The following is a 23,816-nucleotide window of genomic DNA, read 5'->3' as shown; positions in this document are numbered from 1 at the left end:
GCATAAAATGGTATTATAATATGACAAGGTAATTTCCATGATGAAAACAACACAAAAAATGTGAATTCTACCTGATCTTTTAAAATGATCCCATCGTTCAAATGCTGGTGAATGGTGACCTGTCGGTTTTTTTATTACATGCAATATGATTTAGAAACAAAAAATAGGCACAATACAGAAAAATTTGTGCGTGCAGAGAACATGCAAGGGAAATGGCTAAGACCCATATCAGGCATGCTCAGTGTGTATAGCCACCTCACATGTACTCAAGTGTGGTTAGCCATCTCAACAGTAACGGGATACTAAGTAAATCAGAGTTTGGATTTCAAAAATTCTATTCCACTGAGACAGCAATATATAATTCCACTCACCACATAACAGAGTCTACAAAAATAAAATGTCACCAATAGGAATTTTCTGTGACTTATGCAAAGCTTTCATTGTGTGAACCATGACATTACATTACTAAAATTACAATTCTATGGTATAAATGGAACAGCATATGAGTGGCTTAATCATATCTATGGAACAGGAAGAAAAAAGTTTCTTTATATGGTTTAAGTGATTTAAGCAAGTTTGCCACTTCATCTAACTAGGGTGAATTACATTAGGTGTTCCACAGGGTTCGATCATGGGTCCCTTTCTGTTCCTGATATATGTGAATGACCTCCCTTCTTATCTGAAACAAGAAGCTAAACTGACACTGCTTGCTCACGATACAACCATCATTCTAAATCCAGTAAAATCCAATACGAAACAATACAAATAATGTCTTTGGAAAAGTTACTGATTGGTTTTCTGCAAATGGGCTTGCGCTGAACTTTGAAAAAACACAGAGTTCTTTCAATAAAAATAACACATCAACAGAAGTCAGTAGCCAGGGTAGAGCAGACTAAGTTTTTGGCTGTACATATAGATGAGAATCTTAAAATTGGAAAATTCATATTTTCGATCTCCTAAAGTGACTACGTTCACCACCTTTTGCAATCATAACAATTGCCACTTTTGAGGATATAGAAATTAGTAAGCTAATATACTTTACATACTTTCACTCTCTGATGTCATACAGAATAATATTTTGAGGTAACTCAACACTTAGGAAAAACGTATTCACTGCTCAAAAGAAACTGGTCAGAATGATGTGTGTGGCTCAAAACAACACATCTTGTAGGCCTCACAGTATATTTACTCAAAAATGAAATTTGTTCTCAACAACATGGACCAATTTAAAAACAACAATGACATTCATGATTATAATACAAGAAGAAAGAAAGACTTACACTATCCTCTACTTAATCAATATTTGGCACAGATAGGGGTGAAATATGCTGCTGTAAAACTTTCCGATAAATTACCAGATGAAATAAAATGTCTGACAGAAAGCAGTAAGTGCTTCAAAAGAAAACAGAAATCATCTCTCCTTGATAACTCCTTCTACACCACTGCTGAATTCTTGATTAGGAATAAATAAATCCATAGGTATTATAACATATATGCATTTTGTGCCATTTAAGGGAATAGGGTACGTAATTAAAAATTTAAGCTTAAAAAAAAAAAAAACTTGATTCAGATGTGCATTTCTTATGCACTTGACATGTTCCACATCATAATGGTTACCATGAGATTGAGCAATATAACATGTAACTAACTAACTAACAAACTGTGGCAACACTTTTGAACCATTAATGCCAATGTTGGGTAATAGCATCAACATATCACATACCAGCAAGACTTACTTATGCACAACACTGGAAATTAATACCAATTAAACATTATACATGAAAGTATAGGATGTAGACAGCAATCACAAAATATGTATATATATCATTCAGTTGTAGTCAGACGGTCCAAAAAGTAAAAATTATCTATATACAGTAACATTCTAAATATGTTAAGCAGCTGACATCAAGTTCATACAGGTAGTGTTCAAAACAATTCAAAGAGAAGAAACACTATTATGAGAAGGAAAGTTGCTACTCACCATATAGCAGAGATGCTGAATCGCAGATGGGCACAACAAAAAGGCTCTCACAGTTATAGCTTTCGGCCATTAAAGCCTTCAACAACAATAGACAGACAGACGTATGTATGTATAACTGCAAGAGCCTTTTTGTTGTGCCTATCTGCGACTCAGCCTCTCTGCTATATAGTGAGTAGTAACTTTCCTTCTCATAATATTGTTGCATTCCATCCTGGATTTTTCAAAAAGAAGAAAGGTGCAATGGAAATAAAGCAAGCAGAAGCAAGAGTTTTGTTCCTGGAAAAGAAAATGAGAGACGCACAGAATCATAATATTCCAAGCATTCAGAGTCTTGTACAAATTTAACTGATGACAATGCTTCAGATGCGTAACTGAAGACGCGTAACTGAAGACGATGACATTGAATGCTTATTTTGCAGTGGTCCTTTTTCTTGCAAGGAAAATACCACAGTTCAGCTTAAAGTCCCCGTACATAGCATTGTGTCACAGGTGACAAGTAGTGGGTTGCCTGAGTGGGAAAGGAAGTGGACAGAAGTGGTCAACAACAAACTGCGCTCAGTGACTCCAACTATTTGTCCATGGCACACATCCTTTAGAATTCCCCAAAACGACAAAGTGGTCTTCACTTGAATCATATCAGACACTACCCAATGATGCAAGCTTATGCTTGTGGCATGAAGACCTACTGGACAGCAGTGTTTTGGCATCCACCTCAAAGTACACCAGGTTTTAACATCCTATGTTTTGTATTCTTACAGGAGAAACACTTTTGGAATAACTAGGGACAGACCCTCAATTTATGTAATGACAATAGCAAAAAAGTAAGGTGATATTTTGTGTGGCGTCAGGAATCCTGCCCAATTTAACTGGATTGAGGTTTTAAAGTGTTTTTGATTGGCTGGCTGCTTCTGTAAGTTCTGCTGTCGACCGCCCATCTTACTGCCTACCACAGTTTTATTAAGTCATTTAATGTGTGACAACAGTACAGATACATCTACTGGAGATTAAATGTGAAATTGTTCTTTACTGTGGCTGTAGTTATACGGCCTTTGCCGTTCCTTTTACGAAGAGTAACTACTCATTCACCAGTAGCATGATCTTGTGAAAGGTCTCTGATGACAATGCTTTTTAGAGCCCAACAATTTTAAAACCATCAGTCCATTTCTCTGAAGACTAACATAGATAAATGGGCACAGTATATGGGCTGTTATCCTTACACTCCCGAAGAATGTTAACTTGAAAAAGAGCTTTTGTTTCCCTGACTGCAATTCTCTTGCACAATAAATGTAGAAAATGTTGGAAGAGGCAGTAAGGAAGAGAACATTATTATTTCAGTATCTACCTGTTCTTATAATTGGGTATATTAAGTATTTGATCTCACTGTCTCATATTAGGACATCATTTCTATATCAATTAAAAGTGACTTGTTTGTGCTTTACTCAAATTTACAAGTATTAAGTTTCAAGAAGCACATAATAAATATAAATTAAAAGTATATTGATTTCACATAATTTCCAATAAATAAACATTCATTCATATCAAGTGATGTAGCATAAAGTGGAGTCATGTGAGCCAAGAAAAGTTTCACACCAGGGATGAGGCTAGTATGAGATCCATCCACCCTTGGAATGAATTACCAGCCTCATTCAATGAGGCATCAAGGCGGTTAGCCTCAGAAAATATGTCTCATCACCCGCAAGACTCTCCAATATATCTAACATTAGGTCCAATAGTTGGTCAGGTGTGTGTTTGGAGGGGGAGGCTGATACTTCGTTTTGACACACAAATTTTCAATGGGAATCAAGTTTGTCACTAAAACAGGCCAGTTGAACAGGTCGACGAAGCATGTTGGGGAAGCTATTGCTGCACGATTCAATTCCTGTGAACCAGTGAGTGGTCCTAACAGAAATGGATCACTCCATTGGGATAACGCTTCCTAAGACTCGTCACTGCAGCATATTTTATGATGTACACATTCTAATAGGCAGCGAAATGACCATTAATTTGATGAACTATCCCTGCCCCATCTGATGACATTACCTCCAGCACAAGACTATCCTCCATCACTTTATAAACTCATCTGAAAAGATGATGTGGTGCCAGTTATGGTCTACATTCACTTCAGCGAAAGTAAGCATATAAAGTTTGTGATAATCACAGAGGACCTCTTTATGAGCAGCATCCTGGGAGTAGATGTGAAAGGTTTGCAAACATCAGGGAAACTGGTCTCATTCTTGAATCGGACAGTGTTTAAAAACTGACCTTCCATACTAGTGTAAATTAACAAGTTGTCTAGCTGAAGCGTCACCTTTACTAAGCCCAACTCTCGAAGCCAGCCTATTACCCCTCTCTCACACACCATCTTCTCCACTTCTGGCCAAAGCGAGACTGAATGCTGCACCTGGCTGTCGCTTCACGAGCACTGAAACCACTGTATAGAACAAGAGCCAGGACACTCTCTCATGGCCTGCATCTGCTGAGATGTCCTGGCAGCCAATGACTTTCTGTCATATGCCGGTCTGTGGAACAGTGTGTTGTTACATATGCCGTACATTGGCTATATTTTTGTTATGCTTGCAACACTGTTAAAAAAAATCACGTGGTACTGAGAGGATGCAAACCCTACTTACTTCTGAGGGATTCCATAGCCTCAAACACTGCCACGTGGCTACCACATAACCATTCAGATACGCTCTTTTTTTTTATTTATTAGAGCCAGAAACATCTTGGCTTTTCAAGCAGATAAAAGTAAGTGTTACAACATATATCTAAAACAATATGTCGTGATTATATGCACCAATCATAGAAATTTAAAAATGTCTATAGGCAAAATTGTTGTAATAAGACGGGAACAAACACATCGCTAAAGGAGTGTTACATGTACTGCTGCTGCTGTTGTCACTGTGTGTCATGTTATCACTGATGCGAGCTATATACAATTGACGGTATCCGAGCTTATCAAGACTCGAACAGAATTGTGTTGAGAACTGCACATGTGCATAAATTATCTTTACTAATAATAAATGTGTAAAACTGTCATGTCTGCCTGTCTGTCTTAGAACATGCCAATACCCAAACCTACTATATGACTTTTCCTAGGGTTTTCGTAGGTAATCTGAGCATAGTTTGGGGTTCTGTACAGGCCGTCGTTGATCAAAATCAGATCATGGAAAAAGAAGGTATCATGATTTAACGCTTTGCTAAAACATTGTCTGTCAAAACATGCTGGTCACCAAAGTTACTAGTCAGACTTTTATGGGGGTTTCACTGTTACCTTCAACAAGGCTATGTGTATAGGCTACGTTTTCATCAAAATTGGATCAATAATTATAATAATAATAATAATAATAATAATAATAATATTCAGAAGAAGAAGAAGAAAATACAGTAATGGACTCAAACATCCTAGAGCAAACAAACAAAGAACAACACGCATCAATTAAACAATCAGAGGACAACGAAATCTTAAGACAGCCACCAGAACAAGCACAAATAGAACACGAAGTGACACACATGTTAGATATAGAAGAAAAATTTCAGCTGACATATATAGAATACAAAGACACAAATACAGACATTAGACCATTCTTGCATAGACCACCAAATAACCCACAAGTCGAAACAACAATAACAACTATCAACACAATCATACACAACAAAATAAATGAAAATACGACTATGGAAAAGTTACAACTACCGATTTATATATGAGCACTCACTACACTAAATATACACACTAGGCAGAGATCAGAACCAACCAACACACAGAAGAAACTCACAAAACCAGCATGGCAACACAGGCCACAGATCAGAATAGAAAAATTGAGAAAAGACATCGGACAGCTAACACAATTTATAAGAAACGAAATATCACAAAAAACGAGAAAGGTTAAGTAAAATCTCACAACAAGAAGTGATAGAGCAATTAGATGAAAAGAAGCATAAATTACAAGAATTGCCCAAACGACTTAGGAGATACAAAAAAAGTGAAAATAGAAGGAAACAAAACCAAACACTCAACACAAACCAAAAGAAATTTTACCAGACAATAGATAACACACACATTAAAATAGACAATCCACCAAACATAACAGACATGGAACACTTCTGGAGCAACATATGGTCCAACCTGGTACAACATAACAGGCAAGCACGGTGGATACAAGCAGAAACAGACACATACAAGATGATACCACAAATGCCTGAAGTGATAATTTTGCAACATGAAATCACCCGAGCAATTAATTCTACGCACAATTGGAAAGCCCCTGGGAAAGATAAAATAGCAAATTTCTGGCTAAAGAAGTTCACCTCAACACATTCACATCTAACTAAATTATTTAACAGTTACATTGCAGACCCATACACATTCCCTGATACACTTACACATGGAATAACTTATCTGAAACCTAAAGATCAAGCAGACACAGCAAACCCAGCTAAATATCGTCCCATAACATGCCTTCCAACAATATACAAAGTATTAACTTCAGTCATTACACAGAAATTAATGACACATACAACACAGAACAAAATTACAAATGAAGAACAAAAAGGCTGTTGCAAAGGAGCACAAGAATGTAAAGAGCAACTGATAATAGATGCAGAGGTGACATATCAAGCTAAAACTAAACAAAGGTCGCTACACTACACATACATTGATTACCAAAAAGCTTTTGATAGTGTACCCCACTCATGGTTACTACAAATATTGGAAATATACAAAGTAGATCCTAAATTGATACAGTTCCTAAACATAGTAACGAAAAATTGGAAAACCACACTCAATATCCAAACAAGTTCAAATAATATCGCATCACAGCCAATACACATTAAGCGTGGTATATACCAAGGAGACTCATTAAGTCCTTTCTGGTTCTGCCTTGCTCTGAACCCACTATCCAACATGCTAAATAATACAAATTACATCTTGGCACAGAGTTACACCGTCCGGGTTATCTGGATACTTCCCACTAAAACCAACCTGTCAGAACTCCGGAGATGGGAACTTGCCCTTCAGTATATCCTCTCTTCTCGTTACCCGCCAGGCCTCAACCTCCGCTAATTTCAAGTTGCCGCCGCTCATTCCTCACCTGTCATTCAACAACATCTTTGCCTTTGTACTTCCGCCTCGACTGACATCTCTGCCCAAACTCTTTGCCTTTACAAATGTCTGCTTGTGTCTGTATGTGTGTGGATGGATATGTGTGTGTGTGCACAAGTGTATACCTGTCCTTTTTTCCCCCTAAGGTAAGTCTTTCCGCTCCCGGGATTGGAATGACTCCTTACCCTCTCCCTTAAAACCCACATCCTTTCATCTTTCCCTCTCCTTCCCTCTTTCCTGACGAAGCAACCGTGGGTTGCAAAAGCTTGAATTTTGTGTGTATGTTTGTGTGTCTATCGACCTGCCAGCGCTTTCATTTGGTAAGTCACATCATCTTTGTTTTTAGATATAAATTATGGATACAAATCTTACTGGAACATACCAACACAAAATCACACATTTGCTATACATGGATGATCTAAAACTACTGGCAGCAACAAATCAACAACTCAACCAATTACTAAAGATAACAGAAGTATTCAGCAATGATATAAATATGGCTTTTGGAACAGACAAATGTAAGAAAAATAGCATAGTCAAGGGAAAACACACTAAACAAGAAGATTACATATTGGATAACCACAGCGACTGCATAGAAGCGATGGAAAAAACAGATGCCTATAAATATCTAGGATACAGACCAAAAATAGGAATAGACCATACAAATATTAAAGAACTAAAAGAAAAATATAGACAAAGACTAACAAAAATACTGAAAACAGAATTGACAGCAAGAAACAAGACAAAAGCTATAAATACTTATGCTATACCAATATTGCCCTACTCATTTGGAGTAGTGAAATGGAGTAACACAGACCTAGAAGCACTCAATAACTTAAATGATCACAATGTCACAAATATAGAATACATCACATACATTCAGTAACAGAAAGATTCACATTAAGCAGAAAGGAAGGAGGAAGGGGATTTATCGGCACAAAAACCCTAAATTATGGACAGGTAGACAATTTAAGAAAATTCTTTATAGAACGAGCAGAAACTAGCAAAATACACAAAGCAATCACTCATATAAATACATCAGCTACACCATTGCAATTTCATAACCACTTCTACAACCCTTTGGATCACATAACATCAACAGATACAAAGAAAGTAAATTGGAAAAAGAAAACACTACATGGCAGGCACCCGTATCATCTAACACAGCCACACATCGATCAAGACGCATCCAACACATGGCTAAGAAAAGGCAATATATACAGTGAGATGGAAGGATTCATGATTGCAATACAGGATCAAACAATAAACACCAGATATTACAGCAAGCACACTATTAAAGATCCCAATACCACAACAGATAAATGCAGACTTTGCAAACAACAAATAGAAACAGTAGATCACATCACAAGCGGATGTACAATACAGGGTTATTACAAATGATTGAAGCGATTTCACAGCTCTACAATAACTTTATTATTTGAGATATTTTCACAATGCTTTGCACACACATACAAAAACTCAAAAAGTTTTTTTTAGGCATTCACAAATGTTTGATATGTGCCCCTTTATTGATTCGGCAGACATCAAGCCGATAATCAAGTTCCTCCCACACTCGGCGCAGCATGTCCCCATCAATGAGTTTGAAAGCATCGTTGATGCGAGCTCGCAGTTCTGGCACGTTTCTTGGTAGAGGAGGTTTAAACACTGAATCTTTCACATAACCCCACAGAAAGAAATCGCATGGGGTTAAGTCGGGAGAGCGTGGAGGCCATGACATGAATTGCTGATCATGATCTCTACCACGACCGATCCATCGGTTTTCCAATCTCCTGTTTAAGAAATGCCGAACATCATGATGGAAGTGCGGTGGAGCACCATCCTGTTGAAAGATGAAGTCGGCGCTGTCAGTCTCCAGTTGTGGCATGAGCCAGTTTTCCAGCATGTCCAGATACACGTGTCCTGCAACGTTTTTTTCGCAGAAGAAAAAGGGGCCGTAAACTTTAAACCATGAGATTGCACAAAACACGTTAACTTTTAGTGAATTGCGAATTTGCTGCACAAATGCGTGAGGATTGTCTACCACCCAGATTTGCACATTGTGTCTGTTCACTTCACCGTTAAGAAAAAATGTTGCTTCATCACTGAAAACAAGTTTCGCACTGAACGCATCCTCTTCCATGAGCTGTTGCAACCGCGCCGAAAATTCAAAGCGTTTGACTTTGTCATCGGGTGTCAGGGTTGTAGCAATTGTAAACGGTAAGGCTTCTGCTTTAGCCTTTTCCGTAAGATTTTCCAAACCATCGGCTGCGGTACGTTTAGCTCCCTGCTTGCTTTATTCATCGACTTCCGCGGGCTACGCGTGAAACTTGCCCGCACGCGTTCGACCATTTCTTCGCTCACTGCAGGCCGACCCGTTGATTTCCCCTTACACAGGCATCCAGAAGCTTTAAACTGCGCGTACCATCGCCGAATGGAGTTAGCAGTTGGTGGATCTTTGTTGAACTTCGTCCTGAAGTGTCGTTGCACTGTTATGACTGACTGATGTGAGTGCATTTCAAGCACGACATATGCTTTCTCGGCTCCTGTCGCCATTTTGTCTCACTGCGCTCTTGAGCGCTCTGGCGGCAGAAACCTGAAGTGCGGCTTCAGCCGAACAAACCTTTATGAGTTTTTCTACGTATCTGTAGTGTGTCGTGACCATATGTCAATTAATGGAGCTACAGTGAATTTATGAAATCGCTTCAATCATTTGTAATAGCCCTGTACTAGCAAATACAGAATACACCAGAAGACATGACAATGTAGCAAAAATAATACATCAACAACTTGCCATACAACATAAACTAATAAAACAACACGTTCCCACATACAAGTATGCACCACAAAATGTACTGGAGAATGATGAATACAAATTATACTGGAAAAGAACCATTATAACAGATAAAACAACACCACATAACAAACCTGACATCATACTCACCAATAAAAAGAAGAAATTAACACAACTAATCGAAACATCCATACCCAATACAACAAATATACAGAAGAAAACAGGAGAAAAAATTGAAAAATACATCCAACTGGCTGAGGAAGTCAAGGACATTTGGCATCAGGATAAAGTTGACATTATACCAATTGTACTATCAACTACAGGAGTCATACCAAGCAATATCCACCAGTACATCAACGCTATACAGCTACATCCAAATGTATATATACAACTACAGAAATCTGTAATTATTGATACGTGTTCAATTACCCGAAAGTTCCTAAATGCAATGTAACATACACCGTATAGTTAAAAGGAAGTGACGCTTGATCAAGGTCCGCGTCACTTTCCAGTTTTAACCAGACTTAACGTCTGAGAAATAGTAATAATATATTATATATAATAATAATAATATATTATAAAAATGTATGAATACATGTTCCACATCTCCTCCAAAACCACAGAACTGATTTCAACCAAGCATCACTTAATGTCAGCAATGAATTGTTGTGGGGGTAAGAACCACTTACCTATCAAAGGTTTGCCAAACTGTGTGTGTGTGTGTGTGTGTGTGTGTGTGTGCGTGTGTGTGTGTGTGTGTTATCCTTTACTGCTTTAAGTGTCTCATTTCCTAATCTAATTCCTTCAGCATCACCCGACTTAATTCGACTACATTCCATTATCCTCGTTTTGCTTTTGTTGATGTTCATCTTATATCCTCCTTTTAAGACACTGTCCATTCCGTTCAACTGCTCTACCAAGTCCTTTGCTGTCTCTGACAGAATTACAAAGTCATCGGCGAATTAAAGTTTTTATTTCTTCTCCATAGATTTTAATACCTACTCCGAATTTTTCTTTTGTTTCCTTTACTGCTTGCTCAATATACAGATTGAATAACATCGAGGAGAGGCTACAGTCCCTCGACTCTTATAACTGCGATCTGGTTTCTGTACAAATTGTAAATAGCCTTTCACTCCCTGTATTTTACCCCTGCCGCCTTTAGAATTTGAAAGAGAGTATTCCAGTCAACATTGTCAAAAGCTTTCTCTAAGTCTACAAATGCTAGAAACATAAGTTTGCCTTTTCTTAATCTAGCTTCTAAAATAAGTCGTAGGGTCAGTATTGCCTCACGTGTCCCCATATTTCTACGGAATCCAAACTGATCTTCCCCAAGGTCGGCTTCTACCAGTTTTTTCATTCGTCTGTAAAGAATTCGCGTTAGTATTTTGCAGCCATGACTTATTAAACTGATAGTTCGGTAATTTTCACATCTGTCAACGCCTGCATTCTTTGAGATTGGAATTATTATATTCTTCTTGAAGTCTGAGAGTATTTCGCTTGTCTCATACAATTTGCTCACCAGATGGTAGAGTTTTGTCAGGACTGGCTCTCCCAAGGCCGTCAGTAGTTCTAATGGAATGTTGTCTACTCCCGGGGCTTTGTTTCGACTCAGGTCTTTCAGTGCTCTGTCAAACTCTTCACGCAGTATCGTATCTCCCATTTCATCTTCATCTACATCCTCTTCCATTTCCATAATATTGTCCTCAAGAACATCGCCCCTGTATAGACCCTCTATATACTCCTTCCACCTTTCTGCTTTTCCTTCTTTGCTTAGAACTGAGTTTCCATCTGAGCTCTTGATATTCATGCAAGTGGTTTCCTTTTCTCCAAAGGTCTCTTTAATTTTCCTGTAGGCAGTATCTATCTTACCTCTAGTGAGATAAGCCTCTGTATCCTTATATCTGTCCTCTAGCCATGCCTGCTTAGCCATTTTGCACTTCCCGTCGATCTCATTTTTGAGACGTTTGTATTCCTTTTTGCCTGCTTCATTTACTGCATTTTTATATTTTCTCCTTTCATCAATTAAATTCAATATTTCTTCTGTCACCCAAGGATTTCTATTCCTTAAGCTCTCTCTGAAATTCTGTACAACCTCTGGTTTAGTCAGTTTATCCAGGTCCCATCTCCTTAAATTCCCACCTTTTTGCAGTTTCTTCAGTTTTAATCTACAGTTCACAACCAATAGATTGTGGTCAGAGTACACATCTGCCCCTGGAAATGTCTTACAATTTAAAATCTGGTTTCTAAATCTCTGTCTTACCATTATATATTCTATCTGATACCTTTTAGTATCTCCAGGGTTCTTCCATGTATACAACCTTCTTTCATGATTCTTAAACCAAGTGTTAGCTATGATTATGTTGTGCTCTGTGCAAAATTCTACCAGGCGGCTTCCTCTTTCATTTCTTAGCCCCAATCCATATTCACCTACTACGTTTCCTTCTCTCCCTTTTCCTACACTCGAATTCCAGTCACCCATGACTATTAAATTTTCGTCTCCCTTCACTATCTGAATAATTTCTTTTATTTCATCATACATTTCTTCAATTTCTTCATCATCTGCAGAGCTAGTTGGCATATAGACTTGTACTACTGTCGTAGGCGTGGGCTTGGTGTCTATCTTGGCCACAACAATGCGTTCACTGTGCTGTCTGTAGTAGCTTACCCGTATTCCTATTGTTTTATTCATTTTAAAACCTACTCCTGCAATACCCATATTTGATTTTGTATTTATGACCCTGTACTCACCGACCAAAAGTCTTGTTCCTCCTGCCACCGAACTTCACTAATTCCCACCATATCCAACTTTAACCTATCCATTTCCCTTTTTAAATTTTCTAACCTATCTGCCCCATTAAGGGCTCTGACATTCCACACTCCGATCCGTAGAACGCCAGTTTTCTTTCTCCTGATAACGACGTTCTCCTGAGTAGTCCCCACTTGGTATCCAAGGGAGACTTATACCATTCTTCCTGCAAAATAGAGGCAAGTTCAAGTAATGATGATGGAGGTGGTAGTGATCACACACCCTTCTCTCCAATGTAGACCACAAAGGCTCAGTAATATTGAGATCTGGTGACCCTGGTGGATAAGGAAGATGCAATTCATTCTGACCGGGATGACAAAAGCTCTGTGAACAGGGTATCATCATTGAATCTGCACCATGTTTCAATCTTGGGACCTAAACTCAGCCATAAGTTGGAAACAGCGTGAAACAAAACTCATTCAACCAGATGATTTTCTTCCATTTCACCATACTTCACATTCTATGGCTTCAGTACCATGTTGTCCTATTACAAACATCTGCATCAAGGATGAGTGGTTTTCCTATTTTCAACACAATCCTCATCAATGACCATCTGTCATGTCACTCGACATGTACTTTCATCCACGTTGTGACTCAGTTTTACCACCTTCCCTGTTGTTGTTGTTGTTGTTGTTGTTGTTGTTGTTGTTGTTGTGGTCTTCAGTCCTGAGACTGGTTTGATGCAGCTCTCCATGCTACTCTATCCTGTGCAAGCTGCTTCGTCTCCCAGTACCTACTGCAACCTACATCCCTCTGAATCTGCTTAGTGTATTCATCTCTTGGTCTCCCTCTATGACTTTTACCCTCCACACTGCCCTCCAATACTAAATTGGTGATCCCTTGATGCCTCAGAACATGTCCTACCAACCGATCCCTTCTTCTAGTCAAGTTGTGCCACAAACTTCTCTTCTCCTCAATCCTATTCAATACCTCCTCATTAGTTATATGACCTACCCATCTAATCTTCGGCATTCTTCTGTAGCACCACATTTCGAAAGCTTCTATTCTCTTCTTGTCCAAACTACTTATCGTCCATGTTTCATTTCCATACATGGCTACGCTCCATACTATTACTTTCAGAAACGACTTCCTGACAGTTAAATCTGTAATCGATGTTAACAAATTTCTCTTCTTCAGAAACGCTTTCCTTGCCATTGCCAGTCTTCACTTGATATCCTCTCTACTTCGACCATCATCAGTTATTTTGCTCCCCAAATAGCAAAACTCCTTTACTACTTTAAGTGTCTTATTTCCTAATCTAATTCCCTCAGCATCGCCCAACTTAATTCGACTACATTCCATTATCCTTGTTTTACTTTTGTTGATGTTCATCTTATATCCTCCTTTCAAGGCACTGTCCATTCTGTTCAACTGCTCTTCCAAGTCTTTTGCTGTCTCTGACAGAATTACAATGTCATCGGTGAACCTCAAAGTTTTTATTTCTTCTCCATGGATTTTAATACCTACTCCGAATTTTTCTTTTGTTTCCTTCCCTGTATGCAGTATAAATCTTCAATACGATGCTTCTTGAAACACCCAAACACTTCGACTACTTCTGTTACAGAAGCACCCACCACATGGATACCAACAATTTGCTCACATCTGAATTCACTTAGCTCCAACACAATACACTAGCAACTACACAGAACACTGTTCTCACCATGATTGATAGCTGCTACATGTTGAGGACACTGCACAGGTGCTGCTCGTGTTCAAACACGACAGTACAACGTGCAGTCCTGGCTAGCATCTACTTTTATGGTGAAGTATGCATTTCTTGCAGTGTTTCCATAAATTGTGTAACACATATTAGAGAATACTGTTTAGCAAATCTATAAACAAAACAACTAAAAAAAAAGAAACAAAAATTGTGAGAGGGAATAGAAACAAATAACACATTGCAGGGGAACTCCTGTACAGAATAGGTATATCACCACAAAGAAACTTTCAACTTGGATTTAATTACATGGGGTTTATCCTTAATTTTGTCACTTTGCTAGAAGCCTATTGAAAATGAAACCTCTGTGTACAATGCTTAAAGGAGTGTTACTGAAGTGTGTGTCCTTTTTTTGTGTTTACCAAATGCATGTTGCAGTGCATTCTAAATGAGTAAATACTGACAACAACAAATCACATGATGAGTAGCCACTGAGGGACACCTAAAAATGCCAGTATACCACTATCTCTCCCCTACATTAAACTCCTCTGGTATATCAAATCTGACACAGAGTCCATGAGGGTAGCATAATAGCCAGGTCAATGTAGGGATGGGTCAATGTTTTATTCCTGATTCAGCTCACATTTTTCACCTGACAATGTTCTCTAAGAGATTACACTTGGCTGCAGAATGGAAGATTGATCTTAAGAGGAAAAAAAGCAATCTCTGATTCTGGCTAAACCAAACCCCGACACATCCTTCTCCTTCGCCTGCTAGTTCAGCAAATCATGTGGAACAGCTTCTGTGTAATTTGGGATGTAGGAGAGAGATACTGTTAGATAGATAAATAAAATGTGAATATATATGTCTCGATAACTCAGCCAATAAGAGCATTGCTCATAATGGCAAAGGTATGCATGTGAGTCCTGGATTGAAGTACAATTGTAACATTTCATAAAATTTTCCAAGACCATACAATCCACTTCAGTGTGAAAGATTTATCACTGAAAATATTTCATGTTCAGCAAAAATTATATCTACAAAACTTGAGGAAAGAGTGACACAACTGACTGTTAAATAAATTTACCCACCTTTTTCCAAGTCAAATCTTTGATGGACAGCAAAGACATCGTCGACATCAAATTCTGCATCAGGATCAGAGAAACGAATAGCGCAATAAAAAGGAAATGCAGTGACAAAGTAACCCTCAGGACATGTTCCATTTCGACTGCGCATGCTTACAGTTTTTGTTTTGTCAAGTTCACTGCACAACACGACAGGTACCCGGTACGATTGACCCAAATAGGCATTTGTCAGTATATGTTGTTTTGTTGGCAATAGTTTTACCTGGAAATAAAACAGAAATTAAAATTGTTTTATGACAGTTTACAATAAAAGAAGATCTACAGCATCACAATAAACATTATAGATAACTACTGTAACTCTTTTGATTCACCTTTATTGGTAGCCTTACTTGAAATAATAGCATGAGTTGCAAATGGTATGTCTGTAACTACCTTGCTGTCAATGGCATGTTAAACCCTAACCTACCTTCCTTTGGGAAAGAGAAGAAGGCAACATACTTGAAGTGATGGATACAATCTCTATGTAATTTGCAGTGGCTGGTGTAGAACAACAGTGCTACTACCTAATCCACAAATTAAATGTTACTGCAGAATTTTAAAATGTGTTCAATCAGAAGGGTTACGGGTCAGTAAGCATCTGCTACTAAAGACTTAGAAGCAAACAACACTCATGCTGATATTTCAGCCAGTCTCAAAAATATTTTAAAATCAAACCACTCTCCCTTAAAAGTCACATCCAGGATGAAATAATGACTATGTTATGAAAAAGATGGATTGCTACTCGCCATATATAGAAGCCGATGAGCAGTAGACAGGCACAACAAAAAAATTATTATATATTTAAACTTTCGGCCAAAAGGCCTTTTTATAAAGTAGGAAAAAAAACCACACACACACACACACACACACACACACACACACACACACACACGACCACTGCCTCTGGCCGCGGAGGCCGGACTTGTAAAACACAGGAAAGAAGATAAAGAAATGGATGGACATCAAGTAAAGCAATGTGTTAAAGAATAGTAACAAAGAAAAACTGCACTGGGTTGCTGGATGTAAGGAAAGTCACTAAGCAAAATCAAATGAAAAATCCAGGATGGAATAATGACGGTCCCTGCAGCCAAAGATAGTGGTCGTGTGTGTGTGTGTGTGTGTGTGTGTGTGTGTGTGTGTGTGTGTCTTCTAATTTAGTAGAAGGCCTTTTAGCTGAAAGCTGAAATGTGCAGCAATCCTTTTGTTGTGCCTGTTGTGCCTTATTGTGGAACAAAAGATATGTGTAAATAATTCGGAAAAGATGGACAGGGACAATATTTACAGGGAACCAAATGCCAATATCAAGTTTAACATATTCCATTATAGGTTTGTGTTGTTATTTCAAAATATCCTTCCCAGAAACTAATCAAACAGGACATTAAATACTCTGTTCAAAATTAACCCATTAGTGCCCAGAATTATTAAGTCTGGTTTTTCTGCTTAAAAATGGTTGTAAGTTATTATTTTGTAACAGGCTTACAAGAAAAATTTAATTTCAGTATAATTTTCACTTATACCATCATGAGCACTGATTCTTGAGTGTTTGGTTGGGGCTGCAGGTTCTGCAGAATCATCAATATCTTCTACTGCTTCTTGTTCTTGGCTTACTCCCCTCACTGCAAAATTTTCACTTATCGTCCCATTCTTCTTTCCCTTCGTATTTAATACAGCTGATGTGGTTGGAGTATCAGCGCAAACCTCAAAATTCGGACTTGACGCGCACTCCCTATTTCCTTCCGTATCTGCAGCAGGAAGCGTATTTTGAATGCTTGCACAGTTCTCAGTTTCTTCTTCTAGTCCACTTCTGTCACCCACTGCAAATTTTGCCTTGACATGCCCTTATTCTTTCTCTTTGTATTTACAACACGTTCATTTTCCTCAAAATGAGCTTGTGCCTATTGCCTGAGCCCATAGTATACATGCAGGGAGACAACATGGTTTTCCTTGAATTTCACCTGATAAACTGGAATCTTCATCAGTATCTATATCTTGAGCTCCATACAAGGGGATGATAAAAACTAATCATATTGTTCTGTTTTGATCTGCTTCAAGAAAATTTATTATTTTGTCCACAGTCCACAAATTACTGTCACAGCTGAAAGACAACACAAGTGCCCAATGGCAATTAAAGGTGCCAGACATATTTTCCCCAACATAAATCACGCTAAAAACAAATTCCAAAAATAAATCCTGCATATAATTTAGACCATTTATTACAAGGCAGCAAAGGAAATTTACTTCAAATACTCATATATTGTACTGTATTCACATTTTTTGTTGAAGCAGTTATTAACACTCATACACACCAACAGATTTAACATTAATAAGCAACAACAATAGACTGATGAATACTGATACTTCAAATTTTAAACAACAAAGAAAAGTGTCCATAACTGCTTTAGGCAAGTAGGTTAGAAAATTTAAAAAGGAAAATGGATAGGTTGAACTACACGTAGTGGGAATTAGTAAGTTCAGTGGCAGGAGAAACAGGACATTTGGTTAGGTGAATACAGGGTTATAAATATAAAATCAAATAGAGATAATGCAGGAGTAGGTTTAATAATGAATGAAAAAAATAGGAGTGTGGGTACACCACTACGAATAGCATAGTGAACGCATTATTGTCGCGAATATAGACATGAAGCACATACCTACCACAGAGTACAAGTTTATAAGCCAACTAGCTCCACAGATGACAAAGAGACTGAAGAAATGTATGATGAGATAAAAGAAATTATTCAGATAATGAAGGGAGCCAAAATTGAATAGTCATGGGGGATAAGCAGGAAAAGGAAGAGGAGGAAAAGTATTAGGTGAATATGGGATTGGGGTAAGGAACGAAAGAGGAAGCTGCCTGGTAGAATTTTGCATACACCGCAACTTAGTGTAGCGTAACTTGACTAATACCTGGTTTACAAATCACAAAAGAAGGTTGTATACGTGGAAGAGGCCTGGAGACAGTGGAAGGTTTCAGATACATTATATAATTGTGAGACAGATTTAGGAACCAGGTTTTAAATTCTAAGAGATGTCCAGGAACAGATGTGGACTCTAACCACAATCTATTGGTTATGAAGTGTAGATTAAAATGGAAGAAACTGCAAAAAGGTGGGAATTTAAGAAGATGGGACCTGAATAAACTGAAAGAACCAAAGGTTGTAGAGCATTTAAAAGAGAGCATTAGGGAATGATTGACAAGAACGGGGGAAAGATATACAGTAGAAGAAAAATTGGTAAACCTGAGAGATAAAATAACGAAGGCAGCAGAGGATCAAGTACGTAAATAGGCAAGGGCTAATAGAAACCTTTGGGTAACAAAAGAGATACTGAACTTAACTGATGACAGGAGAAAATAAAAAAATGCAGCAAATGAAGCAGGCAAAAAGGAATACAAATGTCTCAAAAATGAGATCCACAGGAAGTGCAAAATGGCTAAGCAGGGATGGCTACAGGACAAATGTAAGAACGTAAAGGCATATATAACTAGGGATAAGATAGATACTGCCTACAGGAAAATTAAAGAGACCTTTGGAAAAAAGAGAACCACTTGTATGAATATCAAGAGCTCAGATGGAAAAGCAGTTCCATGTAAATAAGGGATGGCAGAAAGGTAGAAGGAGTATATAGAGGGTCTATGCAAGGGCAACATAATTGAGGCCAATATTATGGAACTGGAAGAGTATGTAAATGAAGATGAAATGGGAGATATGATACTGCGTGAAGAGTTTGACAGAGCACTGCAAAATCTAAGTCGAAAGAAGGCGTGGAAGTAGACAACATTCTATTAGAACTACTGAAAGCCTTGGGAAAGCCAGCCCTGACAAAACTCTACCCTATGGTAAGCAAGATGTAAGAGACAGGCAAAATACCCTCAGACTTCAAGAAGAATACAATAATTCCAATCCCAAAGAAAGCAAGTGTCAACAGGTGTGAAAATTATCGAACTATCAATTTAATAAGTCACGGCTGCAAAATACTAAGACGAATTCTTTACAGACGAATGGAAAAACTAGTAGAGGCCAACCTTAGGGAAGATCAGTTTGGATCCCGTAGAAATGTTGGAATATGTGATGCAATACTGACCCTACAACTTGTCTTAGAAGATTAAAGAAAGGCAAACCTACGTGTCTAGCATTTGTAAACTTAGAGAAAGCTTTTGACAATGCTGACTGGAATACTCTCTATCAAATTCTGAAGATGACAGGGGTAAAATACGGGGAGTGAAAAGCTATTTACAATTTGTACAGAAACTAGATGGTCGTTATAAAAGTCAAGGAGCATGAAAAGGAAGCAGTGGTTGAGAAGGGAATGAGACAGGACTGTAGCCTATCCCCGATGTTGTTCAATCTGCATATTGAACAAGCATTAAAGGAAACAAAGATAAATTTGGAGTAGGAATTAAAATCGATGGAGAAGAAATAATTCTGCCAGGGACAGCAAAAGACCTGGAAGAGCAGTTGAATGGAATGGACCCTGTCTTGAAAGTAGGATATAAGATGAACATCAGCAAAAGCAAAACGAGGATAATGGAATGTAGTCGAATTAAATCAGGTGATGCTGAGGGCATTAGATTACGAAATGAGACACTTAAAGTACTAGATGAGTTTTGCTATTTGAGGAGCAAAATAACTGATGATGGTCGAAGTAGAGAGGATATAAAATGTAGACTGGCAATGGCAAGGAAAGATTTTCTGAAGAAGAGAAATTTGTTAATATCGAATAGAGATTTAAGTGTCAGGAAGTTCTGAAAGTATTTGTATGGAGTGTAGCCATGTATGGAAGTGAAAAATGGACGATAACTTGTTTAGACAAGAAGCGAATAGAAGCTTTTGAAATGTGGTGCTACAGAAGAATGCAGAAGATGAGGTGGGTAGATCACATAACTAATGAAGAGGTACTGAATAGAATTGGGGAGAAGAGGAATTTGTGGCATGGCTCGACTACAAGAAGGGGTCGGTTGGTAGAAAATGTTCTGAGGCATCAAGGTATCATCAATCTAGTATTGGAGGGAAGCGTGGAGAGTAAAAATTGTAGGGGGGAATGAATACACTAAATGAATAGAATAAACAGGTTCAGAATGATGTAGGTCGCAGTAGTTACTCAGAGATGAAGCAGCTCGCACTGGATGGAGTAGCATGGAGTGCAGTATCAAACCAGTCTCTGGACTGAAAACAACAACAACAACAACAACAACAACAACTGCTTTTAACTGTGTAGAGCATTTTCACTGTTGCCACCATTATTTTCTAATTTCATTGGGAACATTTGGACAGGAGTGAAACTCCGGAAGAAGCACATGGGGAATGTGTAACAACAGATGAAAAATAACTTCGTAAGTCATACATAATGAAGATGAACAAAATCACAGCACACAACAAACTATCACACAACAATCTGAAACTGAGGCATAGTACATGCAGGGAACATTATAGTAATGAGAAAGAAGGTTTGGCAATAGCAGACGATAAACTACGGCCAACAGTTTCACCAGATTGGCTCAACGTGCCCCTGCGTCCTTTGCAACTGTAAATCTTACATTAATTCTGAGCAGCATATAGTAGGACTAGAAAATCCCACTGATGGCAAAAATGAAAAAGGAAAATTTGTATTTTAACAAGAACAAATAAAGATCGTGCTTTACCTACATAATACAAAAGTTACTCAGGCTTATTAACAAAAGTAGTTAAAAAGTCTATATATATAGTGTGTTATATATGGAAAATAGTAACAAGCACGATACAGTTCACAAAAAAAAAAAAAATATATATATATATATATTAGGAAAACTGCAAATTTTATGATGAAATAAAAATATGAAAATGTGAGAAAAAAAAAATCCATTCTATCTCCCCTTAAGAAAATAATATACAGTCTCAATGACAGAAGCTCACATGGACTTGATAGTATTGGGTTGGTGTATAAGTTCACAGCATTTCCTATAAGTTTAACAAACACAACAGACATACATAACAGAGATTTCAGTCATCAGTGATATATTCTCTTTCACTATTTACAACCATCTCCAAACACAGGGGTAACTTTTTGATTTCGTAACTGTAGAAATCACACAGTTTTTAAGCAAAGAACTCGTTGAGCCATGTTTGGAATGCATTTTTATCCAAAGAGGAAGTTCCTTGAAGTTTGTTCAATAGAGAGTGGGAACACAAGATCAGGCGAGTAAGGTGGGTGCAGAATAACTTAAACTCCTGTAGACTGTTTTCTGTCAATCTATCAGAATTTGGGGGAGGGGGGGGGGGGAGGGGGGGCGGCAGCATTATCACATAGTAGCATCTCTTCAAGCACTCTTCCTGGTTGTTGTTTCTTGGACTGTTTCTGTAAGATTTCTCAGTTGTTGACAGTAAATGTGAGTAGTGATGGTTACACCTTGAGCAAGCAATTTGTAGTATACCACACCATTGCTGTTCCACCAGATGCATAAGATTATCTTTTGTGGATGCACGCAGGTCCATGTATGGGGAGTTGCTTTGTTTGGGCTCAATCGTTTATTTCTTTTCCTTATATTAGCATAAAGACTTAATTTATCGTCACCAGTAACAATACAGGATAGGAATGGTTGGTGTCATTAATCAACCAATTGACGACGAGCAAGCAGAGATGCACTTAAGGCCACCAGCTCTGATTTTTGTGATTTTGGCCTACTGCATCCGGTAGCCATACACCAGATTTTTGAACCACTGAATGCTGATGTCACATGACAATGGAACAATTACATTTCATCACATTTGTCCATTCTTAAGTATACTGATATGGATCATTGTGGATTAATGCATTTAAATGATCTTCATCAAACCCCAAAGGTCTTCTTGAATGTGAAGTGTCACTAATGTCAAAACAATCCACCTTAAAATGAGAAAAACATTTTTGTGCTGCGTTATGTGACATTATCCTCACACACAGTGCAAATGTTTCTGCCTGCCACCGCCGCTGTCACCCATTTACTGAACTCAGACATAAGAATATATCGGAAATATTCCAATTTTTCCACTTGGCACTCCATTTTCTAGCATTTACAGCTTCACTCACTATCTCCAAATGACAAAATGACAATATTTATACTTAATTAGTAACAGTGAACTACAAATAAAAAATGACAATCGATTAATAAACCAATAGCATTTGGAATATCAAAATGCAAAACTAAAACACAATGAAGTTATGCACCAACCTAATATTTCCAATAAAATACTTAAAGAGTTGTTGTCATATAGTAGGTATCATCCTTTTTTAAATATGTAGTCTAAGTGTAGCGGCACCACTGTTTAGGATAGGGAAAGTTAGTTTTGTGCAATATTCAGAGCACGAGTTACAGCCAGGTGCAGGCCGGATTGCAGAAAGTTACGCAAACCAGCAGCTGTGAAGGCAAATAGAGGCCACAGGAGCATAGAACTGCTGGAGAGGGCGCACACAGCAGTTTCCATGGCGCAAGTCACAGGCAGAAGAGAGCCACTGGCTAACCTAAGTGTTATCCGTACGTGACTCAAAGCAGTGCATTAGTGAAGCAGCAGCGCTGCAGAGCAGCGCGGAGTCAATGGGGACGGTGGCTGCTGAGTTGGCTGCCGGCGCAGCCATCCTGACTTAATCGGAACTCTGCAGCTGGTGTACAAGGCTGGCATGACAGAGGGTTGCATTGCACAGGTCGCTGGGGTGCTTCCTCAGCATTGCAGGACCTGTGATGCAGATCGAGGTGAACGGAGCACTGTAGTGGAAGCAAATAAATCATTTGGAAAGTTCTCACCGAGTTTTAATACGGCACCGCCTGGCATCCCACTCACTAAATTTGGTGTCTTCCCACTACATTTGGTCATCCTGATACATTCGGTGGTAGAAGTCGCCACAACATAAGTAAGGGTATTTTTCCAGTGAGGTTTATATATACTGCTGTTTACCGCCTTTAGAATAAGTGTGATGAGAGTGATGACAATAATTAGTATACTTTTTCATTTTTGAATTATTTTCCTGAATTTTTGAGAACATAAGTAGTCTGCACTGTTGTTCCACCTTCGCAATAATAATATACTTAGTAAATGATAATCTGGATTTAAGAAAGGTTACATAACTCATAATGCTATTTAACAATGATCAATTTACAAAACAGTACCAGTGATCTAAGCAAGGTTGCGCAAATCACAACACTCTATTTAAAAAATGAGGTTTCATGCAATTAATTGTATAGTAAAAAAATTAATCAAATCATACGTAATCAAAGAAATGCACAAAGTTATGTTTACATCATTCAAAACTGTAGGACAGAGGAAAAATTTTCAGACAACTGGGAAAAATTATTAATGAAGTTTTTGCAAGGTTTAATACTATGTTCATTGTTGTTTCTAAA

The 23,816-nt window shown here is 38.1% G+C and overlaps 1 protein-coding gene across 1 annotated transcript in view; it reads right to left on the bottom strand.

The window, feature by feature from the left end:
• Window positions 1–23,816, bottom strand: part of LOC124615603 (nuclear pore membrane glycoprotein 210-like) — a 262,491-nt gene that overhangs the window by 81,060 nt on the left and 157,615 nt on the right. Inside the window, exon 10 of the mRNA XM_047143596.1 lies at window positions 15,431–15,686. Coding sequence (XP_046999552.1) covers window positions 15,431–15,686 — 256 coding nt within the window. The remainder of the gene's footprint in view (window positions 1–15,430; window positions 15,687–23,816) is intronic.

The sequence above is a fragment of the Schistocerca americana genome, chromosome 5 (assembly GCF_021461395.2).
Source record: "Schistocerca americana isolate TAMUIC-IGC-003095 chromosome 5, iqSchAmer2.1, whole genome shotgun sequence".
Lineage (NCBI taxonomy): Eukaryota > Metazoa > Arthropoda > Insecta > Orthoptera > Acrididae > Schistocerca > Schistocerca americana.
The sequence above is the reverse complement of the archived record's forward strand: the minus strand, read 5'-3'. Positions and strand labels throughout refer to the sequence as shown.